Source organism: Sesamum indicum, linkage group LG4, assembly GCF_026168435.1.
Source record: "Sesamum indicum cultivar Baizhima isolate 11 linkage group LG4, ASM2616843v1, whole genome shotgun sequence".
NCBI classification, from domain to species: Eukaryota; Viridiplantae; Streptophyta; class Magnoliopsida; order Lamiales; family Pedaliaceae; genus Sesamum; species Sesamum indicum.
Genome location: NC_142660.1, coordinates 13364288 through 13388767, shown reverse-complemented (window position 1 = coordinate 13388767; position 24480 = coordinate 13364288). Strand labels below are relative to the sequence as shown.

The following is a 24480-nucleotide window of genomic DNA, read 5'->3' as shown; positions in this document are numbered from 1 at the left end:
GTTGGGCTGTCGTACTATGTATAACGACATGAGTTTTACCAAAACATTTCTATACGTATGTATTTGAGACACGCGCGTGTAAAATTGGTGTAAAATTGGGCTAATGGCATGGTGTGAATGCAGGGGCCATTCCAGCGGCCGACAACATCTCACTTGGTTAAATTGATGGTAAAAGCTTTTGTGATTGTCGTATGAATGCACTTACATGTAAATAAATACTGTTGGTAAAACGTACAGGAAAATGTGAATTTTTTTTCACGTGTTCCGCAAGTTGAAAGGCAACACGCGGTATAAATTTATGGGATAATTATGCCATCTTTCTTGAGGTTAGATAAAAAGTTTGACTAGAAAAGATATGTTTGACTCACAATATATCTGTAAATCAATCGAAAATAAATATGAATTTTCATTTATTCTTTTTGTTGATGTAGGCAAATTTAATAAATTTTACTAATAGATGAATTTATTTGTTGAATGGAAACAAACGTCATAGTGTGATCAAAAAATTTACGTTTAATTATATTAAATTTTACTGAAGAACGATGTCATTATCCCAAAATTTATTTGTATTTTCTGTTAAGTGGCTCTTGAACAGAACATATGTCAATTGCTCTAGAATTAATTCATTTCGATCAAATTTATATTATTTTATTTTTTGAAATTGAAAATACAAACCCAAAGTTACCCAACACATAGATCATTTACGAATAACTCATTTACATCCATACAATTTATATTTGAAATATCAGAATAAAATCCAACCTATAGAGTATGATAGTTTGATAATTGACATCAAATAACCGAATCAAATTCAATATTAAATTCCAGTTTTTTTTCCCTAAAAAAAAAATCTCCACTTACATATTTGATCGGTAAATTGAACTGTAGACACCGCAGAGAGCCTCATTTTAATTTGTTCTTGATGTCAATTTCCAGAATGTAGCATTTGATACGAGGTCTCAGGTCCAAGGTTGTCTTCGTGAGCTATTTGGTTTCAAATGGAATAATGTCTAAGACTCGAAAATTTTTGAATTCAACAAACGCGATTTTGAAGATTATTCAATAGGTTCTAGTTATTATTTTCTAATACTAAAATTAAATAATCGATTTGAAAATAAAAAAAAGAAGAAATTTGGCAAATAGTGCATGCTTAGCATTCGAAGGATGTATTTGGAAGAGTAATTTACTTAAATCAATCCTATCGAACAATGTGACATTAAAACTCCATCGATCGAGAGTACATCGAATATGCTATATAACGGATGAAGTCATTCGTGTTCGGTCGACTCGGATAATTTGCAAATTTCTTGAAGTGTTTAGTGTTACGAGATTGATCACTCTATTTAAACTAGATACCAATTATATAATAAATATATTATACTTACTATAAGATCTGTTCAAATTTAACCAAATTCAATTTGAATTAGAATTTTTCTTTTCTAGAGTAGTTATTGTTGTGGTTGTTGTTTCTTGTTTCTTTTTTCTAATATATCTTTAGTTCGTATGTTAAAAATGAAATTGTTACAAAAAGAAAATACATAAATGCACGTGTTATTTAATCTTAAAGTAAAGCTAAATTGTACGACGTTAATTGATGCAAATTGTCAAATTGCGACCGACATAACAAAACTTTTTGTCACGTCCTGCTGGCCCGAAACTATTCCCTGCTTCACTTTGACTAGAATGCACAATTTATATTTAAAATGATTTTAATTTAACAAAAAAATCTATATTTATATTTAATTGACTTATTACTGAATTATTATAAATCAAATAAATATCTTTATAATCAAATTACCTACCTTCATATGTCTTTACATGTTAATACATAAAGGGAGGTATATATTCATCGTTATAAGGATAATTTAGTTGAAAAAAAAAATATTTGACCTATAATAAGTCAGTAATAAGTCAATCGAGGGTAAATATCTATTTTCATTTAAGTTGTATTTGGATTGAAGGATTTGAAATCATCACAACAAATTCTTTGTGTTTGTTTGGATAATTCTAAATTTAAAGGATTTCAAATCCTTCAATTTTAATGTTGAACTATGTTTCATCGAATACTGATGGATTTCAAATTTTTTTCAAATGGATTCATTTGAAATATATTCTCAAAATCCTTCCCTCAAATCCAAATCCATCAATCCAAATGTAATCTTACTTTTTTTGTGTTAATATCAACAAAATTGATAAATTTTAATTAGAAGAGATAATTATTTATCAGATGAAAGCAAACCTCATAGGTATTAAATGTAATCTTTCAAATCATAGTGGATTTACGTATAATTACACCAAACCTAAAAGAAAAAAAAAATTAATTGTTTTACATGTGCTGGTAAAAAATTATCCAACTAAAAATGCATTTAAACTAATAAAAATTATGTTATCTAGAATGTGTCAGCCACGGTGCTCCACAAAGTGTCATCTCTTACTTTAAGTTTGAATTCAATATCATATATTGATTATTACACAACGTAATTTTTGAAAGTATCGATGCATTGTAAGAACTCGAGGGAATTGCAAATATTGCATGCGAAAAATACCCGGACAAGTCACATGCGAGTTCACTGCCACCCCACTGTTCAAGTGTGAATCCTCAAGCTCACGATTTCAAACGCAACGACATTAACTCATCACGAGTTTTGAAAAGGATTGGTAGTTGGGGTTCACATTCACTCACTTCTTGCCAGACTTGTATATATATCTATATATATATATATATATAGTTTGAAGACACACACAGACACGCACTCCCTTAGTGTAATTAATAAACTCCAACAGAGATTGATCTGCACCCTTCTTATTTTCTTGAGCAAGAAAGTCCCTGGAAGATCTGCTGACAGATTATGCTCCTTCTCAGGGCAATGAACTGATCACTTTTAATAAGGGCGTCAAGGAAAGGCAAAGAAAAGCTTCATCATCTGTAGCAGTTCAAGCAAACATGGATGAGGGCAGCACTCACACTAAGAAAATTATGCATAGAGATACCGAAAGGCAGAGAAGGCAAGAAATGTCGGGCCTGTACGCCTCAATTCGATCCCTTCTTCCTCAAGAATATACCAAGGTGATCTATACGTCGAATTGTAACTTTCTTTCTTTTGTTTTTTTGATCTCGTAATATTCATTTAAACATCAACGTGGTCTAATAATGGAGTTTTTCTGTGATTGATTTGATTCAATCAATCTTGATTGAGACAAGATTTTCCGTGGGATTGGACCATCCCAATTTGCACCGTGAGCCCATTTGGCAACTTTCATGTGGAAATCTATTACATAAGTGGGGAATTTTCCTAAAGTCCCAACTTTTTATGATTTTTGACACATCAAGAAGGGCCGCAGGGTCAACCTAGATCTTCTTCCCGGTTTTTGATCCATTTAGCTGCGGTGGCAGATCCGATTCGAAAATGGTGAATTCAGCATTCAGTTTGTTCATCTTCACGGATGCAATTTTGATGGCTTGAAGTTCAGCAAGTGCAGCATCATAAGTGAAGATTTAATGAGCTTCTAGCACAACCACGGTTCTATTTTGCTCACTAGCAGCAATTGAAGCGCCGCACTGATCATCTTTGAACGCGACATCTGTGTTAACATTCAATTGTGCTTCGTCATGCCATTTTTTCTTGAATTAGGGTGAATCACAATTCACAATGACCTCCTCTAAAATTTGACATATTTATAAACATTTCTCGTTGTTGGGAAATTATTAATCTGCCCAATAACCACCTCAATTTGATAGTCTCCTATAGGTTTTGATCCATTTTTTATTGTGAACTTCAAATTTCCATCCACCTCTTCCTGTTTTTTTCTTTTTCCACAATTTTTAAATATTGTACTAAAAAAGTGGACAGTTTCAAGCTTCTGGATTACATCATTTCATCTACATAATATTGTAATGTACCCTCTTGAATTAATAGAAGTTTACTAAGGTGTGATTTGAATATCTCCAGGGAAAGCGCTGTGCATCCGATCACGTGGGTCAGGCGGTGAATTACGTAAAACATATGCAAAAGAAAATTGAAGAAATGAAAATGAGGAGAGACAAGTTGAAAAGGTTGTCTAATTCATCAGGCCCGGCTAATACTTATGCTGAGGATCAGAACTCGGATATGATGAGTGGTTCGTCCAATTGCGTGACCGTGAACGGTTTCCACGGCGCAGTGGAGATCTTAATGAGCAGTAGCTTCAACCAGGGAGATTTCCCACTTTCAAAAGCTATTGCGCATTTGCTTGGAAGAGGTCTAACAGATAAGTTAATGCGGCAGTCAAAATTCACCGAATTTATAGATATTAACAAAAAAAATTAAAAAAAATCTATATTTACGTCTAATTGATTTATTACTTATTTATTGCAGGTCAGATAAGTCTTTTTATGATCAAATTACCCTCATATATTTTCAAGCGTTAATGCATGTGAGAAAGTATATAAAAAAAAATTATTTGACTTGTAATAAGTTAGTAATAAGTTAATCGAAGGTGAATATCAATTTCATTCTATTTTTTGGTTAATATCAACAAATGTAGTGAATTTTGAGTAACGGAAGGATTTATTTGTTAGATGGAAGCAAACTTCATAGGTGCTAGATGTAATTTTTCAAACTATAAGGGATTTAGATGTAATTATATCATATGTCAGGAGTGAGGATTGTAATTATTTCATATATATATATATATGATTTTTGGGCTTATATAATTTTCTCTCTTAATTTCATATACTCTTATATTTATCATGATGGCTGCAGGTCGATGATGTCACAAGCGTTGATCTACCTGTGATTCGAGAGAGTCTGGTTTACGTGATTACTACGATTGCTAAATAACATTTGGGAGCTGGAGCGTATCAATCAGCAAGATCCTGAAATATCTATTGCAGCTAATATATTGCTGGGAACTTCCTATTTCATGGTAGCCGACATGCCCGTAAATGTTAGATTTTCTTGACTTTTTTTGCAAGAATTTGAGTTTCGGTCTGAATTAAGTTCGGGTTATGATCATAAGACTAGTGCAGTTTCGTGATACTCATGACAGACATAATTGAATCTCAATGCTTCTGGGAGAGTATGAACTCAAGGGAAATTGCTAATGGTGGTGACAAGAAAGGAAAATTTGCAATTTCAGTAGTAATTTTGGTCTTGTTGAATCAATTAAGGTATTTGTTCATGCAATTCAAAAAAATGGCAATTTTGGTCACAAATTCAATAAGTTGGCCGGAAAAATGTATGTGTTGTGCATTCCACGCGCCAATTTATGAATTTTCGATCATAATTGTCGTCAAATTTTTATTTTGTTTTAATTGCTGGACTAAAATGCCACAATGATTTCAAATGACCAAATTGTTACCTCCTATATTTATTGGTTTAAAAGTTGCAATTTTCCTGACAAAAAATGTATACGCAGTGGCCACTACATTAATTTATGTTAGATGTCACTTAATTATTATAGCGGGAACTTATATAAATTTTTAAAAATTATATTGTGATCATTGTTACTTATAAATTAATAATTAATTAAAAAATTATTACTTAATATTTTCTCACTAATTAATATTGTATCTTGTTGTATCGAAAAACAACATATACCCAATGCCCAAATCTCTACAAATATTAATCGAAAAAACTCTCTTTAGATATTGTCCGTTTTAACTAATGGTCCATGAATTTGTTTAGAGATGTATCCTGCCAGCAAAGAAAATTTTTGAGGCTTATAAAAATCAGGTATACTCCTCATCAACAATGATTGCTTTACAAAGTCTCTACACATTGATGGCTAATTAATTTGAGTTGTCATGCATAATACATTTATTCATGACAAACAACTTGTAATAAATTACCCTACATTTCTTTGTAAATTTATAATTAAACATATATAATAAACAGTTACAGCTCATTTTGTCCGAACAAGCTGCTTTTGAGCTTATGTTTAGGGGCATTAGGTCATATATAATGCTTTTATACCAATTAATTATCACCTATATATATATATATATATAATTTCTTATGTTGGAAGAAGACGTTCTTTTTTTGACCTTCCCAAAAGTTTCTTCCACTTTGCGGGGAGTATATGGAAGTCGGATTTGGTATTTGGATATTGTTGCTATCATTAGGGGATAAGAAACTTTGGAGTTATGAAATGAATCAATGAAAAAATTGGTTAAGAGGACATTATCAATACGATTTATCTGAGATCAGATGGTTTAGATTAATACCAGAAAAATGGCGAAATAAAGTTCATCGGCGTCGTATAGCTAAAAAGGAAAATTTAAGAAAATGACATTCATATGAAAAGGACCAATTAATTGATTCCAAAAAACAAAAAGAATTTAAAGGATATTCATTATCTAATCACAAAGAAAATTTTCAAAAATACTATAGATATGATCTTTTATCATATAAATTTCTTAATTATAAAAATAAAACGAAATGCTTTTCTTTATAGATCTCCGTTTCAAGGAAAGGTCGATATTCTATATATGAAAAAAAAGGCCGATAGAAAATATTTTGACTGGAAAATTATTGATTTTCATCTTAGACAAAAGGTCGATATTGAGGCCTGGATCACGATATATATATATATATATATATATATATACTTTAATTAATTTTCAAGCACGTTGGTTTCCCTCATATGAAAATAGGTTTACATATGCGTGTCCGAGACATACGTATCCACAGTGAAGAATGAATACAAGCTATATGTACTTAATGTGAATGCAGGAATATCATTGCATCGATCGGTCAATTACATTGAAATTATTACACCTACTGGGAGAACGCACTTATAATATTATGTAAACTGTAATGGTAGGGTAAAATTCATTTTAGTTCCTAATTTTTTTATTTTAATTTAAAATAGTTTTTTTTTTCAGTAAAGGTAAATTTCATTAAGTAAAAGAAGTATAATTTAAAATAATTTTTATCTTTTCAACTCACTCCAAATTAATTCCTCTAATGAGTGATTTTTCTATATTATCCTTACAAAATATTTTTTTATTACATAACATCATTTATCATTCACTTTTTGTTTTTAATTACAATTTATCCTTCTATTTTTAAACTTAAAAAATATAACCGTCTTAATTGAAATAATTATCGTTGGTCCTCAAATAATAACTTGACCAATGATATATTATTATAATTATTGTTAATTTAATGAACTTATCGAATTTTTCAAATAAAAAATTGAATAAATGGGTTGGAGAAAATAGTTTATGATGAGCATAAAAATAAGTTAGACAAAAGGTACCCGAGCAGTCCATAAAAAGAAAAAAAAAAACAGAAAAACCACGGCATCCACCAGGAGGCCTACGACATCCCATGCCCATAACGTCCCTAGGAGGCCAAGGGTGTCCCAGTTTAATTAGGCTAGCTTAGACAACTTAAACAGCCCAAGAAACCCAAGAAGAAGGGAGGAAACCATGGACATCCTTGGACTCGAGAAGGGACATCTCCCAACTTGGACCATAATTAAAGCCCAATAAAGTATTCAGTCCAAAAGGCCCAGACACGTTAACAACCACTTGGACCACATCAACTCTAGCAAGGAGGATCCCCCTAGCGGCTAGGACTCCTTGCAGGCAAGGGGTCTCCCTAAACAAAGAAGACTCCTACTAACACACATCCCACAGCGGATAAGGATGACCTGCTCTTTTTTCTAACCATCCCAGTCAATCTCCATGAATTTCTAGGGAGTTGGATAGACCCCCAACTGACGGGGGTACTCTTCTATAAATACAACCTTGGTCCCTCTAGGTGGGGAGACACCTTTCTCACGCCCCTCTTACTCTTTAAACTCCTCTTTCACTCTCTAAACTATATTTTAAGCTCTCTCTAACTATATTATCACGTGCTATACTTTTCATCAACTTTATTCACAATATCTCGACTTTTAATTAAATTTACTTACTTTTTCACTTCATTCAATCTCAAATCCAATACTAATTTAAGGGTTGGAGTACTAACACATTTTTTGCAGGTCCCCCTTTCAAGATTTGCATTCGCTTCGTCCCAAGCCTTGAACGATTGTCCAAATTCGTTGGACCCATGCATTTTTTGAACGCATATGTTTGATTTGAAGGGATTAACGTAAAATTAGTTGAAAAGACAGGCTATTTTAAAGTGAAATTAAATGTCGGGGACTAAAATAAATTTTATCCTGTAATGTGATGGTATTAATGACATATTGATTGAGCAAGTATGAAAAACAAAAAATACAAATAATTTACCTCCTTAAATAGAGAGAAAATTATTTTTATTTTAAAAATACAGAAGAGTAAATTATTATTATTTTTTTTATAATGAGATAATTTATTCATTTACAATATTATTAAAAGATAAATTACATTAAATCCGACCAATTATTGATGGCCGGGGATCATTCTTAATTTATATTTTTCATAAACTGTATTTTATTTCATTGAGAGTCACGTTGATGGAGCCTTAACTTCTTTATTTTGCTGCATGCTGTTGAGGTATTAGGACCACTTAAATTTATATATGTACTGAAACAAAATGGGTATTTGTAATTAGCATCCGGTCAATATATATGACTAAATTAATTATAAAAAATATCTTTATTATTTGATTAATTGCATCCACATCTCGTTCGTCTTAATAATCATTAATTATTAGTATTATAAGACTTTGTGTTAGTGATGTTTCCATTAGACGTACAAATTAACAATACCCCACAATTGCCCATTATAATTCAATTACAATATTTAAGAAGGTGCTGGTGTAATTAATTCTAACGTATAACCAATATTTCTTGTCAAAATAAAGGCAATTTTTGATGGGCTGTTGTGAATTGCATTCTTAATTGGGTTATTTATTAGTCCACCGTCTAAAAATGTGAAATTATAATATTTTTTAAGAAAAAAAATTGAAATTACATTACATCTCCTTCAAAAAAATTTTGTTTATACTTTAGCCCATTTCGTTAGGATTTGATCGGAAAATATTGTTGTTAGCAAAGAAAAAAATTACATTTTTTAGTTTTTGCTCCATATTTAACATTCTCATGTATATTTCTGTACTTACAAAGGGATAAAATGTAATATCTATATATAGAGTGAGGTTAACATCATTACATTTTTCTTTCTATAAAAATAAAATTATTACATAAGAATATTAAATGAGACATAAAATAAAAAATTATGTCATTTTTTGTTAATGTCAGCATTTTTCATCTAAATCTTAATTAAAGAGAGTTAGATGTAAACAGTAAATTTTTTAAGGGGGCATAAATATAATTTTAATACTTTTTTTGAAAAAAAATATAATTTTTAATTTTTAAGAGAGTTCGAATGTGATTAACCGTTGTTAATTTGGTCTGGTCGTCTCTACTATTCCACCCTCCCTTTTTCTACTCTTTTGAGGTAGGTGGTTGCGGCGGCGGGTTTTGGTAGGAACTTCAAACATCCTTGGACGGAAACTAAGTTCAGAAAAGCACTGTTTGGAATTAATTTGCCTAATATTTGGTTGTCTCTATATATTTAAGTTTGGCTTCTTGTATCTTTGCTTTTCCTGGTAATTGATCTATATCTAAATGGAAAATACAGGTTTTTGTTTCAGACTTGATCATGGACGTGGGTTATAAATATATACTAACTGTGAAAAAGGCTTATTGATACTTTTTGAAATTATGTTTGGTCAGAAAAATGTTTTTTGTTGTTTGATAAATTAATTAGTTGCATAGTTCCGTTGGTAGCTGCTTTAAAAGTAAGATCCACACAATTATACTTAATATATATAATATATATATATAAATATATTTAGAAGTTCAAAAGGTAATTCTTTCTTAAAAAATTGTTGGGTCTATTAATGACATTCTAATTACAATTTGATCATGTTCGAAATCTATGCGATTTTCTTGGTCGGACGAACTGGTCCTCTAAGCAGTTCGAGGTCGCTATCTCTCCCAAACTAGTGATGGAGCCCTGAGAAAAGAAGCAGATCGTTAGGTTTGCTGATGTGGCCTCCAACTAAGACCATCCAATGCTTAAAGTCAATATTTGGTTTTGAGGTCTTGAAAGCAGGTCGCTTGCGAGCTGGTGAGTTGAAGTGACCAGAAAGTAAAGAGTGGTAAAAAAAACATACTATTAATGAACTGACTAAGAGGTATTTCTAGTGTAAGAATGAGGATTTGGTGGTCTAATAGGCGTCTTCCACATGTATCGAGTTGTCAGGGTCGGGTCGTTAAACTCAATCAGGATCGCGACCTAACCCGCTTAAGAATACGCAACTCTTCTAGGTAAAATTGTAATTGTGTGCCCTTTCAGGGACAAATCAATCTTTTTCAAACAAAATTAGGGTTTTTCCTGTCACAATTATAAGCACCTATACAATATATATTGATAATCCCATACAAAAATTTAAAATGCTTCAAAGATAAAATCCTGAATCCAGCCTTGATTATGACCTAGAATGCACAGACTAAAACATCATGCATGTGTATTTGTTGCACACTCGTTCGTTATATATTGTGTTACGGTATTTCTGGACAGATTTAATTGTATATTTATCTAGTATTTTTGTCTTTTAAATTTTAATTAATATTTTGATTCTGTATTTTTCTTTTAAATTTTCATGATTTAATTCTTTTTAATTTTGATGATCGTACACTGGATATTGTTTTGGATACAATAAATTATGCTTTGATATATTTTCACACATGTATGTATGATAAAAACTAACAAAAATTGGTAGGCGACATTTGAATTTACTTTTTCTCTTTTACGTTTCTTTTTAGAGATTTTACTTTTCTTTACATTACACCAACATATTTTTAATCAATTGCACATCTACGTCTATATGCATCGATTTATGTGAATACTTATATAATATTCAAATATTTATATATATATATATAATAATAATAATAGTACTGTCAGAGTTATGTCGTGGTTAAAATTATAAAAAGTTGTCATATTTCATGTCTGTATTAGGATGTGTCCCTCTCACCATATGAGTGTTTATCGATACATCATAATTTAAAAATAATATTGTAAATAAAGTAATTGAGCAACAGAGTATTCAATTATGATCACATGTCATCTCTCTTATCAACTCTATGAATTTCTTCTCACTATCTTCATCAGAAACAAACTTTCAACAGAGTTTAACACATGAAAATGGCAATGTGATTGAAGAATTCGGACCAATTTCACATGATGATGATCATCAAGATGCCCCAAATGAACTCCGAGTGGACATCAATTTTATGCAAATTAACAAGAATTTGAACAGAAAAATCCAACACCCTCACAATACCAGCAAAAGAAAATGTTTAAACCTTTTGGACACAGACAAGAGAGAGATCTGAAAAGAAAAAAATAATTAAATGAAAGAAAACAATGAAATGTTAAAATCCAGGAGATGGACGCTACCATCATGAAACTAAAACCAACAACTTTCATATTTACAAATTCAAGATCATGAGTTAGAAGCTGTGTCTGGATTTTTCTCCTGCCGATTGATATACATACTCCAGCTTCCGATCGTAATTAAGCAAGCTTAATTACATTAGCCAGTCTGTCTCGAAGCTCAGCTAGATCAATGCTTCTGAGATCATTGACCTGCAGCGATGATGAATATTATAAGAATCAAAAAGAAAAATATACACCCAAAGAATCATATATTTAAAAATAATAAGAGAAACCCTATTGCTGAAAAATGTTATCTTGTTGTGACAATTGTAGATTATTTATCAGAGAAAATTGGGAAAAAATGCAATTTACCCCCTATGATATGGGAAATGAGTAAAATTTTTTTTTATGAAAAATAAATAGCAAATTACCCCTGTGTTTTAGAAAATAAAGCAAATTAATTACCCTCCTCCTTTCTAAACCATTGATAGGAGAGTAATTTGCTTCAGTTTTTGAAACAATGGGGTAATTTTGCGAATTCTTTTTTCATAGGCAGTATTTGCTCATTTCACATATGACAGAGGGTAAATTGTATTTAACCTGAGAAAATTGTAAACTAGCTGTGTACATGTTATTCACCTCAATCTGAATTTTGTGGACGGACTGTCCATCGGCTCTGGTAGAAACACAGCTAAGTACATTGAGCTCTCTCCTGAGCAAATCTTCAAGAACTTTTGAAAGTGGGAAATTTCCCTCATTGAGGCTACTGCTGATTAAGATCTCCACTCCGCCCTGGCAAACATCCACATTCACACTCACGCAATTGGACGAACCACTGGTATCCGAGTTTCGTTCCTGATCAGCATCAGAACTAGGGCCTAATGAATTAGACAACCTCTTCAACTTGTCTCTCCTCATTTTCATTTCATCAATTTTCTTTTGCATATGCTTTATGTAATTCACTGCCTGGTCCACGTGATCAGAGATAGCTCGCTTTCCCTACAGATTAATCAGACAATAAAATGCCATGTAAGGAAAAACAAAGAACAAAAGGTTGTCCGAATTTTGCACTAGGAATCAAATCAAGGTAAAGTATATATATAATTGTAATTGATTTATTCACCTTGATATATTCAAGAGGAAGAAGGGACCGAATTGAAGCATACAGGCCCGACATTTCTTGCCTTCTCTGCCTTTCGATATCTCTATGCATAATTTTCTTGATCTCACTGCTACTCTCCTCCTTGTTTTCTTGAACTCCACCGGCAGATGAAGCGCTCTTTTTGACACCGGCCTGATCAGCAGTATGTTCATTGCCCTCCAAAGCAGCACAATCTGCTAGCAGATCTTCTAGCACATTATCTTGCTCGAGAAATTCATGGATGTCATCAAACACCAACGCATTACTTTGTAAAGGAAACATCTTTAGATCGACAATCAACCCCAGACCTAATTAACAAAGCCCTTCCAGTTTCTTGAATTTCAATATTGGAGTTTACCAAGAAAATTACACTACCAAGTGTGTGTGTGTGTGTTTTCAAGGTTTAGTGTGCTTGTGTGGAAATTTACGAGACTGTTGACTCGCAGTTAAATAGAGACAGGCAGCCCACAATAGCAACAGTGAACCCCATTACCTAATTATTAGGGTACAGTTAGGCTGCAGCATTTGCAACAGACTGGTGTTTAGCTTTATAATTTATTTTATTTTATTACACTAATTAATTGCTTGTGAGTGGCTTTATTACACGACAACTTGCGGGAATCCGAATAATATTACTGTTGACGATTAGTTAATTAATTAGGATTAGTCTCGTATCATCTCAATATGGTAGGTATCTTAATACGGAAAAGAGAATTGACAGATTAAAAAGCTGTAGAGTAATATTTTAATTGGTGAGAGAGTGGAAATTTTTGCGAATAAATTAGTGCCGAAAGTTATTTTCATTGTGATTAAGACATTAAAATTTACAAGTGCTGATAATTATCAGCAAACCACGTATATTCTTCAATCTTTTTGTACTAATTAATAAGATCAGTAATTACAATATTTTAGTAAGGTGATTAAGAGCACGTAACTTTTGAGCAAGTCTTTAAGGATTGTGACTATTTTGTTTTCCAATTAGAGTAATCAATTGTTAAATTCATGTGATTAATTAAAAGCAAATTAATAACATGTGTTAAATCGTCCTAGCTACCTAATTATTTTATTTCATGGATTTTGTAGTTAATTATACGGACATGATACATGTGTATTTGCAGCTCAAATTTTAGTGAACTTTGTGATTCACATGTTAAAAGTGTTTGGAGTACTAGATCATGACAAACTTCTATATATAATATTGAAACTCGAGAAGAATTAATTAAAGATAATAGTGATTAAGAAGAAAAAACATAATTAAAATAGTGCTGCGAATCCACTAAAATAGTAATTAATTTATACATGGAAGTTAATTAAATGTTGCAAGAGAAATGAATTTCAAAACTCCTACAAAATCGAAAAAGAAATGCTTCATTTTGGCGAACGAAGCATGAGGGTTTTATGTAGTGATGTCTTATTTGAGTGGTAAGATCGAAACTTTTTAAATAAAAAATTAATTCGAGTATTATGACTATAGTATATGATCTACTTTTATGATGTGATTTTTTGTTTTCTTTTAAACATATATATTCATTGATTTTGAATTTAAATGTAATGAAATATATAATTATAAAAAAAAAAATACACGCACAAGAGTTTTATTTATTTATTTATTAATAAGGTTCAGCAGGGAGTCTTGGGCAGGTTGGAAAAGATGAAACAAAACTTTAAGATTTGTCCTCCAATCAACGTTTAGTGCAGTCTCACAAATCCACAGCAAATCCGTACAATTATAGGTTTTGTTCGATTCCTTTATGATTGAGTAGTTACTAGGGTATCGCAATTTTTCAATCCAGGATTAAGAACTCCCACCTACAATTTCCATTGCACGTGCTCTTATTTCTTCTTTTTTTTTTTCAAAAAAAAAATATCAACTAGTTATTATTGCACATAATTTTTACGAACATATAAAAAAATCGTGGTATGAGATAAAGAGAAAAAAATTGTGAAAAAAAATCAATATAATATACGAGGAAGAGAAAAAATGAAATCTGTGAAACGAAATAAAACATGGGATGAGGTTAGAGTGAAAAAATAAATTATAATTATAAATTTATTAAAATATTAAAACTACTATTATAACCATTTTTTCTTGAAGAACAAAAAAAAAAAATTAAATGGTAAATTTAGATAATAAAAAATTGATATGACTAAGTTTTTTTTATAATAGTATAGTGTACAGATGATGGTTTACAGACCGTGTTAATGAGATAAATACCACACCCATATTTGATTTTGATTTATTTTTATTTTAGTATCCAATAAAAGATACATAAATGTGATGTGTCAAAAGTGTTATGATTATAGTTGATGTGATAGATATATTTTTTAGAATAATAGACTGTGTTTGAAATATATTTTCTCTTAGCTGAGATTTTTTTTTTCCTGAATCAAACATATCCTCAACATAGTCCCATGAAATGAGATAGAAATTATTGCACAAGCATGCACAACTTTAATTATTGTCTTGAATTTTATTTCTATTACATATGTTTGTTTAGTCAAATAAAAGAAAAAATAAATCATTGATTAAAATCGATGAAATAAATTATTTAAGTTTAAATGTGTATAAATAAAGATATACGTATTTAGAGATATTTTATTTCACGCACATCTTGCGAGTTAAGGTGCTACTGAAAAAATCTCTTACTTAATGAATATATAAGAAGATTATTTTTGGTGACATATTGGGATATTATAAAGTTAGCACCCTGCTCTTCCAAAATGACACACTTTATATCATATAATTGGCGCATTTGCAAATTTAGTACTTTCGTTAATTTTGGGACGAAAAGTCATGTATAAAGCACATAACGGTTAAGGTATAAGGATTTGGCCACTAAAATGTAGCGGCCACCAATTTTGGAGGAAAAATTGAGCCGGATACATTAATTTCAATCATTTTTTTTTTATCATTTTATCGCTTAGTAATTATTTTTTGTGTAATTGATTGGAAAAAGGGAAATTTATATCTTCATTACCACATTCAAGACTCACTTGCTTTTGTTGGAGGTCGCTTGTGAGCTAACATCACGAGCGATAGAAATATCCGAGTTGAAGGTCCCGTTATTGTGAAACTTCGTGTACGATGATGGTTGTGATTTTTCTGAATCTTGAATTCGCTTATAAAAATATGAATTTTTAATTTTTCAATAATTGCGAAGAATGGTTGCAAACGGGTGGATAGATGTTTGAATATTTCAAAATCAAAGCACGTGGTTCAATTTTGCCTCCAAAATTGACAACTAGCTACATTTTAGCATTTAAGCTCAACTGTCATGTACTCTACACGTCACTTTTTCTTACAAAATTTAATGAAAGTACTAATTTCATAAACAAGATTACTTATATAAAATCAATTATGCTATTTTAAAAACACGTGGCACTAAATTTCAAGTACCCCTATAACATATATAGTATCAAAAATAAAAAAAAATTCTCATAAATATAAATTTTTGTTACATAAACATACGCATTGATGTTTCTTTATCTATACTCAAATTATCTTTGTTATAGTCAAAATATTTAATTAAATAATCATAGATTTACCGTTCGAATTTTTGAAAAGAAATAAAATAAAATCAATTACATCATTATATTATACTAGCTTCAAAAAATGCCAGGCCACCAAAGAGCCAGAAGAGGATATATTCAATTTAAACTTCACATCATGTGTCCAAAGTCAAATTATAGAATGAGGAAGAGGAATACAAGAAGTCTCATTCTACCACCAAAAAGGGGGGAAATTTTAATTTAAATTGTTGTGTAATTGATAAAAAATTCAAAAAATAAAAAATAATTAATTACATGACAAATGTACTGCACTTTCTATATGATAAATTAATTTGGAACAAACCTGATTCAGATAAAAAAGATTTTTGAGCAACAATTTTCTAAAATGAGCACCTCTTATTCCAAATCTAAAACATGTCAGGAAAGATTTTCTTAAACGTGTGTATCTATCTCCGATCAGTTATTTTTGGAAATCGTTTCACATTACTAGGGCCGAGTGAGGTAATTTTTTTTGTACATATACATCAAATGTGTTATTACCAACTAATTTTTAATGCATTTGTCACGCTCTAAAATCCTTAAATAAATACTATTCCACATTATAAGATTCTTAAATCTTAGGGCTGATGACAGCCTATACCTAGTAACCGAACCCTATTGCCAAAAGATACTCCACTCCAAATCTTCCAATATAAAAATCTCGTACGCTACAATCATTGTATTTTACTATCATTTAATTTTGATACATATATCTTGGATGAAAATGATGTTATTGCAAATAAATATCAAAGATATCAAGTATGAGAGACAGAGAGAGAGAGGGAAAGAGAGAACAATTATATATTGTATTATACATACTATTATTTAATTTTCAATTTCATATATACATCTAAGATGAAAATGATGTATTGCGAATATACATCAAAAGTGTGGAGAGGAGAGAGAGAGTTAATGCGAGAAAATAAATGGAAAAAAGAAAGGGAAATTAATTAAATTATAGATATATTTATTGAAATTTGACATAATTATGAATACTCTCTCTAAACAAAAATTAATAACGTAAGTTCTAAACGGTTATGTGAAAATTAGTATTTTGGGGGCTCTTAAGGCTGGACAAACCCTAGAGCGAAAGGTTTCCTCTAGAGTTTATGAAGATGATCTATGCCGCCTAAAAGATAAAAAAACAGCAAAGAAGTTCAAAATGTTGGTGCAACAATATAAAAAAATGAAAAAGATTTACTATTTTATCATTGTTGATAGTTTTTAAATGTTTCAAAAAATAATTTTTTTTGAGGTAAAATAAATCATTCATAGAGCATATTAATCCATAAACATATCTTATAAAATTTAAATATTATAATTCATAATTCAAAAGGGTATTTTGACCAATTTGTCAAAAATTGGATGAAATCCTATTGAAAACTAATAGAATGGACTCATTGTTAAATAAATGTTAAATTTTATTTATATTTTTTTAAATAATAAAAAAATATTTATAATAATATTAAAATTTAGAAAAGATGTCTGTAATTTGCCAAAAAAAAAAAAAAAAAAAGCGAATGCAACATAAGACAAATGCATGTCTTTTCGGGAAATATAAGATTGGGGTTGCCTTTTTAGGAGGTGTTGGGAAGCAACCAGCGAGGTTGAGAGTGTGTGTGTGGTGGGGGGGGGGGGGGGGGAGGGGTTGTCTTGAAGTGGCAATTAATGGGTATGAGACTTTACCTACGCCCCGAGTCTATTGTTCACAAATTCGGCAATACGCGAATTGTATATATGGGCTTCCACAAGAATTAGGGATAATTATAGTCTCTTTTTATTAGTTTTGGTATAATTATATATAAATTTTTTATAATTTTAAAAATTAATTTTAATACTTTAAATTTATTTTTGTCTAACAAAGGAATACTCATTAATCAAAATTTAATGAATTTACTAATATTAACAAAAAGAATAAAAAAAAATTATATGTTTGACCCGATTGACTTAATTGATTTATTACACGTTAAATAAATTTTTATGATCAAATTACCATGATATGTTTTCATTCTTTAATTCATGTGAGAAAATATATTTTCACCATTATAAGGGTAATTCAATTAGAAAAATTATTTGATCTGCAATAAGTCAGTAAATTTAGTAAATTTTACTAACGAAGAAACTTATTTTTAGACAAAAATAAATTTTAAAAATTTATGTATTATTATATTAAATTTTAGAAGAAGAGGGAATAAATATTCCTAAAAATTAATTGACAAACTGACTTCAATTATAAAAAGAAATGTCTTGTTTTCCGTTTCCAACAGTGCTGTCAGCATTCATTACCCACTCTACAGAGATCTATATATCTGCCAATTTCCAGCAGATGAGGGCTGCGCGGTGGGTTCGTCCGTACCAAGTTGATTAGCGTGCCAACTCCATGTAATAACTAGTCACACGTCCCTGAAATTTGTCTGGAAATATTGCTGATCAGTGATGGGTTTTATGGAAAAGGACTTGCAATAAGTACTCAGTCCTACAGTAAAAGTGTAATGAAGCAACAGTAATGTCTGAGTGGGGAGTCAGCAATTACTGCTGCTTTCTGAGAAATATAAGCTGTGCGTTGAGATGTGAGCTTGAGTCGAGGCCCCAATTATTCGGTCAATTATATTTTATTACAGTCCACGTACCTCAAATAATTCTCAAGCATATTTAATTGGAGATTTCGAAATACTTCCATACGATCTAATATCTGACACAGCCCACATGATTCAATAATATGTATGGTTAGATGAGCCTTTAATATGGAAACACTTCAAAAAATTACTCGATGTAAAATTGAATATAAGCACAACTCCAACAAGACGCGTATACGACACATTGAGAGTGTTTTTTTATTTATATTTTTTAAGTCATCGTTAAGAATTTAGATGTAAGATATATTTATTTTATATTTTTATATTGTATATTTTAATTTTATGAGACATGAAGAATACATATAATAGAAAAATATAATATATAGTCGTGTCTGTGTCTGTTATGTCTTAATTTTTTATTTTTTTTGTATTAATATATCTATATCGTATCGTATCTTTGTCCATGTATAGTGGATGGAATGCAGGACCATTAATGTTGTAGTGGGAGAACATATAGCATTTTATTTTGGTAAATTAGTTACTAAGATTACATGCTTGGAGAACGCATGAAGTAGTTATCATATGTAATAAATTGTGGCGCAGGTACATTTCACGTTGTAGGAGACCACATGTAAATTACTCCATAGAGCTAGCAATTATTGGTCATATAATAATATACAATTTTATGTTGGGGTTTTGATTGATGGAGATCGTTGTTGAGGAGTTTAGGACCACTTGCATTATGTGTTAAAACATATATAGTTGAGGTTAATGGCAAGAGATAATGACGACGTACCAAATTGATCTTAATTAATAATGTGCATGTTTTTTATTACACGTGTCGTCCCATAATAAATATTCCTGTCATTGTGGAGGTTGGTCCCCTCTCCTCCACTGCTCCACCGTCCGTTTTCCTATTCCTCTGGCCAGCGCTGACTGCTGGTTTCTCGACTTCTCATAGGGATCTAAACATCTTATTAGAATGCAAAATAAGTCGGCTTTAATTTGAATTGAATGTAATTATATATTAACAAGAAAAAGATACTTTAGACTTATGAAATCACATTCATTATTAAGACGGTAAATGATTTGAGTTGAGTTATAAGCAATCGTGTTTGAATTTTGATTTATTATTAATCTAATCAAACTCAAACGAATTTTAATTTGATCAGGCATGAGTTGGACTTGAATAATTTAATATTTTTTACATAGTTTATCATTTTGTACTAATTAAATTGAGCTAAAATCAAACTCGAAAGCTTATCCAACAAAAAAAAAAAAAAAAATTACTCAAAATTGGCTTATTAAATTTAATAAATTGAATTCAAACAAATTTTAATGGAGTAATTTCTATCGAGTATAGTCTAATTTGCTTTTTTATTCACAAGCCTTCTGAGAATCATGGCGAAGAAAATATATTTTGTTTTATTAATTCCGGCCATTATGGATTTTCATATTTAGTGGAAACTTAGTACCACATTCATTTTAACTCACTTTATTCTGTTTCTTTTTTCCATATAATATTATTAGGGGAAAATCGTGTTTTGGTATCATTAAAAAAGATCAGTTTTATTTTTGGTATCATAAATTTTGCAAATTCGAATTTTGATACCATTAAACCAAAAAATAAGCATTTTTGTACCAACTTAACGGCAGAGCCCATGTGCCGTGCACATGGGCCTTAACGGCCGTCAACCCCATAATTTTGGCTAGAAAAGTCACGCGAGTCTGAGAAAGAGGAGAAAAAATTGATCTTCCAATATTTCATAGTGTTTTGGTATCATTAAACATAAAAATAAGCCTTTTTGGTCCTATAAAGTCATGTGCGGCGCAGAATAAGTAATACAATATATTCCAAAATAAACGATAGAATCCGTAAACATGAAGCAAAATATATTGGTTATAAATACACGATTTGAGCTAATTGAAACCTGATTTGACAAATGATGGGTGTCGAGACTACAAAAAATAATTCCTACAACACTTGTAAAAGTGGGAGTAAGGTCGATCCACAGAGATTGATTTTAAGTTGATTTCTTTAAGAAAAGAAAAATAATGGGGGAAGACTGATGATAAAAAGAAGTACTCGAAAATTAAATAACAATTAAAAATACCTGTTAAAGATATGAGAGGAAGAGTTTTCGGTTAAGGCTAGGATTATGCTTGATTCTTGTGAGTTAATCATTGATGCAAGAATAACACATTTATAAACAAATAAACCAGTTATGGTTGTTGGTACGACCTAACAACCTCACCTTTTCTTACCTTTTCGTCAGCCAAGGTACGATCGTTGGCTAGATCTCTAATTAACAGACAACCTTGGGAACGTCCATAAGATTTAATCCATTAACAGCATTAAGAATTAGAAGGGCCTGATTCTAATCAACAAACTTCTACAAGGACAATTCGTTTAAACTAGATCATGCATTCCCCATAACATAACTAATTACTATGACATAACTAATCATGCTACGTTGCCACTAAACATTGAACTAAATAAACAATTACACGGATTTATAAAGTCCAATTAGCTAAGCAAACCTTCTTGATAGTGAACAATTGGCCATATTATTTAAATATCAGACGTTTGTAATAAGAGTACAGAGAATATCATGAATATTCATTTAACAAGTGTAGAGCGCAGATTAGAACTTACAACATAATGGGAATCAAGCAATCACCATACCTTAACCAGAAAATAAGGAATTTAGCCGGACATGTTAATGGAAGAACACACTAGAAAGTGGAATTCCATTAATTCCGATTGTAAAATAAAATAAAAGAAAAATGATGAACAAAGAATTCTATAGAGTTCTAATTAATAACTGAATGATCCCTTCAAATGAAGAGACCCCCTCTATTTATAATAAAAGTCTCCTACGAATCTAGATGAAGGGGAGGGATAAATACATGATAAACTCTAAAAAGGTAAATAAATCATAAGAGATAAGCTTTAAAGAATCCTTTCTAAACCTAAACACTTAATTCCTTTATCTTTAGCGGAAATTGCTCGTGCTTATCCTTATCTCGAGTTGACTACTGCACTAAGCGTGGGCACGCTTAGTCATTTCTGTAGAAATTTCCTTGTAATCTTCCTTTTTTTTTCTTTTTGATGCCTTCAATTTTGATTTTGGCTTGATTTTTGCCATCTTTGTCTCATATCTCCTTTTTTGCTGAATATGCAATAAAATCACATAATTAAGGATGTTGTGGCTTAAAAAGAAAGATTAAATCGCTATAAAATCATGATAATTGCAGAGTTATCAACAAAACCCACTTGACAAAATATATGCGTTTTGCAATGCACAATTTTTCGCTAATTGAAACCTACAAAAGACTTCAACCTATATATTTAGTCTATGGCTTTGAAAATTTTAAATAAAGTGATAAAGGTATTTAATAACATATATAAAAATATATAAGATAAAATTTAGTTGAACAAATAGGTTTAAGAATTTGCAAAATCGAGTTGAAAAATAACTACAATACAGACTCACAGTTTACTTGGATGGATTTTTAAAATTCGGTCATCCATAGAAAAATCTTATAAATGAGCTCAAATTGTATATTTATAACTAATATATTTTGCTTAATGTTTATGGATTCTATTTTTTTATTTTAGAATGTGTCGTATTACTTCTTTTGCGCCGCACATGACTTTATGGGACCAAAAAGGCTTATTTTTAGGTTTAATGGTACTAGAACACTATGAAATATTGGAAGACCAATTTTTCTTCCTTTTTCTCAGACTCATGTGACTTTTCCCGCCAAAATTATGGGGTTGACGGCCGTTAAGGCCCATGTGCACGGCACGTGGGCTCTGCTATTAAGTTGGTACCAAAAATGCTTATTTTTTTGTTTAATAATACCAAAATCCAAACTTGCAAAATTTGTAATACCAAAAACAAAACTGACATTTTTTAATGGTACCGAAACACGATTTTACCCAATATTATTATATATAGGATTGATAGCAGTTTAATTGGATAAATAACAATTTATCCTCTTATAATATTGAAAATAAGCAAATTATCCCCCTATAAAAAATAAATAGCAATTTACCTCCTGTGTTTTAAAAATAAAATAATTTACCTATCTAAGGAGGTAAATTACTTTAGTTTTAAAATATAAGAGGATAAATTGCTACATTTTGAAAAACACATGAACATAAATTGAGGGAGATAAATTGAAGAAGTGGATTCAGACGTTTTTCATCCCAAAATCATGTTTTTACCATTTTTTTTTCAATCTTGATTTTACAAACTTTTTAGTTATTGAAGGAGTGGATTTAGACGTTTCTAGGACGAAAAATTATTTTAGTTGAAACAAGTTCATTTATTATATTGCATACATGATATTTATTAAATTAACCTAAATTAGCCATCTTCCCCTCCAGAAAATTAAAATTAGACCATTTTACTGAAAATTTATTGAAAGGATCAATTTGAGATAAAAACTGAAATTTAAGAATACTAGCATCCAAAGATGAGCTCTTTAATGACTAAAGTAATTTTAAACGCAAACTTAATATACCCATATATATATATGTTGATACTAATTATAATTAGTGCACAATAATAGTACTTCTTTTCAATGGAATTGAGGAATTATGAAGTTTGAAGGAAAATTATATATCTATCAATCATTTGTGTTTAATTATAATTTTTTCTTAATGAATCTTCTATACAAGTTATAACTCCCACTTTACATGTCAATATTAGACTGAAATGTCAAATATCTATGAAATCACTATTATCTATATTACATAAAAAGAAAGGCCTTCCACACTCACAAACTTTGGCTAGTAATACCGCTATATCAATATTTTGTGAAGCCAAAATTGTTTTGTAAAGTATATGTACGACCTTGAGGTCGTGTTGCTCACCAGGTTGCATCACCCGTCTGTATAAATATACAAGTCCTTGAGGTCGCTAATTCGGACTCACAAATACAAATTCGATGAGCGAGCCATTAAATGTGTATTCCTAGGATATTGTCAATCAAAAAAGGGATACAAGGTCTATGACATCGCTAGAAAATCTTTGTCTACTTCTAGAGATGTGGTTTTCTATGAACATTCTTTTCCTACCAAACACTACCTTCTGACTCACCCGATATTTGTTTACCTATTCCTATTCCCGACTTGGATTCTTCCCCCACTCCTGATTCGAGTCGCACTCCAGGTCGCTCCGCTCACATCTCCCCTACTCCTCAGCCTCCTACTACTGCTCCTGTCTCTCCTCCTCCTCCTCCTCGGAGGTCGCAGAGAATCACTTCTAAACCCTCTTGGCTTCAGGACTATGTGTGTCATTGTTCTACATCTCACTTTACCTGCCATCCCACATCTTTTAGTGTTGCACATATACGTTTTGTTGCCAACTTATCTGTTTTACAGGAGCCAAAGACTTATCTGCAGGCGAGTAAGGATGCGAACTGGGTGGAAACCATGAATCAGGAGCTTGGGGCTTTGGCTGCTAACAACACTTGGGTTCTTCCACCATTGCCAAAGGGAAAACAACCTATTGGGTCGCGCTGAGTATATAAGTTGAAGTTGTACCCGGACGGGTCGCTAGATCGCTATAAGGCACACCTTGTGGTGAAAGGTTACAAGCAAATTGAAGGTGTTGATTATCTTGACTCCTTTTCCCCTATTGCCAAATCTGTTACTGTTCGTGTCTTCTTATCTTTGGCAGCGACCCACTCTTAGCCTATGTACAAACTCGATATCAACAATGCCTTCCTCTATGGTTTTTTGGATGAGGAAGTATACATGGATCCACCTGAGGGGTTGTTTGGTATGCCCCCCGATTATGTCTACAAATTGCAAATATCGTTATACAGGTTTAAGCAGG

The 24480-nt window shown here is 31.0% G+C and overlaps 2 protein-coding genes across 3 annotated transcripts; one reads left to right on the top strand and one right to left on the bottom strand.

Moving 5' to 3' along the window:
• Window positions 1–2680: 2680 nt before the first annotated feature.
• On the top strand, window positions 2681–5124 carry LOC105160541 (transcription factor bHLH36). 2 transcript variants are annotated; one of them, XM_011077969.3, is made up of 3 exons: window positions 2681–3067; window positions 3951–4239; window positions 4743–5124. In XM_011077969.3, exons 1-3 carry the CDS (start codon window positions 2945–2947, stop codon window positions 4748–4750), a joined length of 420 nt encoding a protein of 139 aa, XP_011076271.1. In that variant the 5' UTR covers window positions 2681–2944; the 3' UTR covers window positions 4751–5124. The 2 variants fall into 2 exon arrangements, with proteins under 2 accessions (XP_011076271.1, XP_011076270.1); XM_011077968.3 differs by having other exon boundaries at window positions 3951–4252.
• Window positions 5125–11036: 5912 nt separating this feature from the next.
• LOC105160723 (transcription factor bHLH36-like) lies at window positions 11037–12906 on the bottom strand. Its single transcript, XM_020693541.2, has 3 exons — window positions 12486–12906; window positions 12002–12361; window positions 11037–11572 (listed from the first exon to the last, which is right to left on the bottom strand). Exons 1-3 carry the CDS (start codon window positions 12783–12785, stop codon window positions 11501–11503), a joined length of 732 nt encoding a protein of 243 aa, XP_020549200.2. The 5' UTR covers window positions 12786–12906; the 3' UTR covers window positions 11037–11500.
• Window positions 12907–24480: the final 11574 nt, after the last annotated feature.

Bases quoted from the DNA above. Each gene is read 5' to 3' on its own strand.
- LOC105160541 (XM_011077968.3), top strand. From the start codon at position 2,945: ATGGATGAGGGCAGCACTCACACTAAGAAAATTATGCATAGAGATACC. The intron at 3,068-3,950 runs GTGATCTATACG...GAATATCTCCAG, and splicing joins TTCCTCAAGAATATACCAAG to GGAAAGCGCTGTGCATCCGA. The intron at 4,253-4,742 runs GTTAATGCGGCA...TGATGGCTGCAG, and splicing joins GGAAGAGGTCTAACAGATAA to GTCGATGATGTCACAAGCGT.
- LOC105160723 (XM_020693541.2), bottom strand. From the start codon at position 12,785: ATGTTTCCTTTACAAAGTAATGCGTTGGTGTTTGATGACATCCATGAA. The intron at 12,362-12,485 runs GTGAATAAATCA...ATTAATCTGTAG, and splicing joins TTCCTCTTGAATATATCAAG to GGAAAGCGAGCTATCTCTGA. The intron at 11,573-12,001 runs GTGAATAACATG...TCATCGCTGCAG, and splicing joins TCCACAAAATTCAGATTGAG to GTCAATGATCTCAGAAGCAT.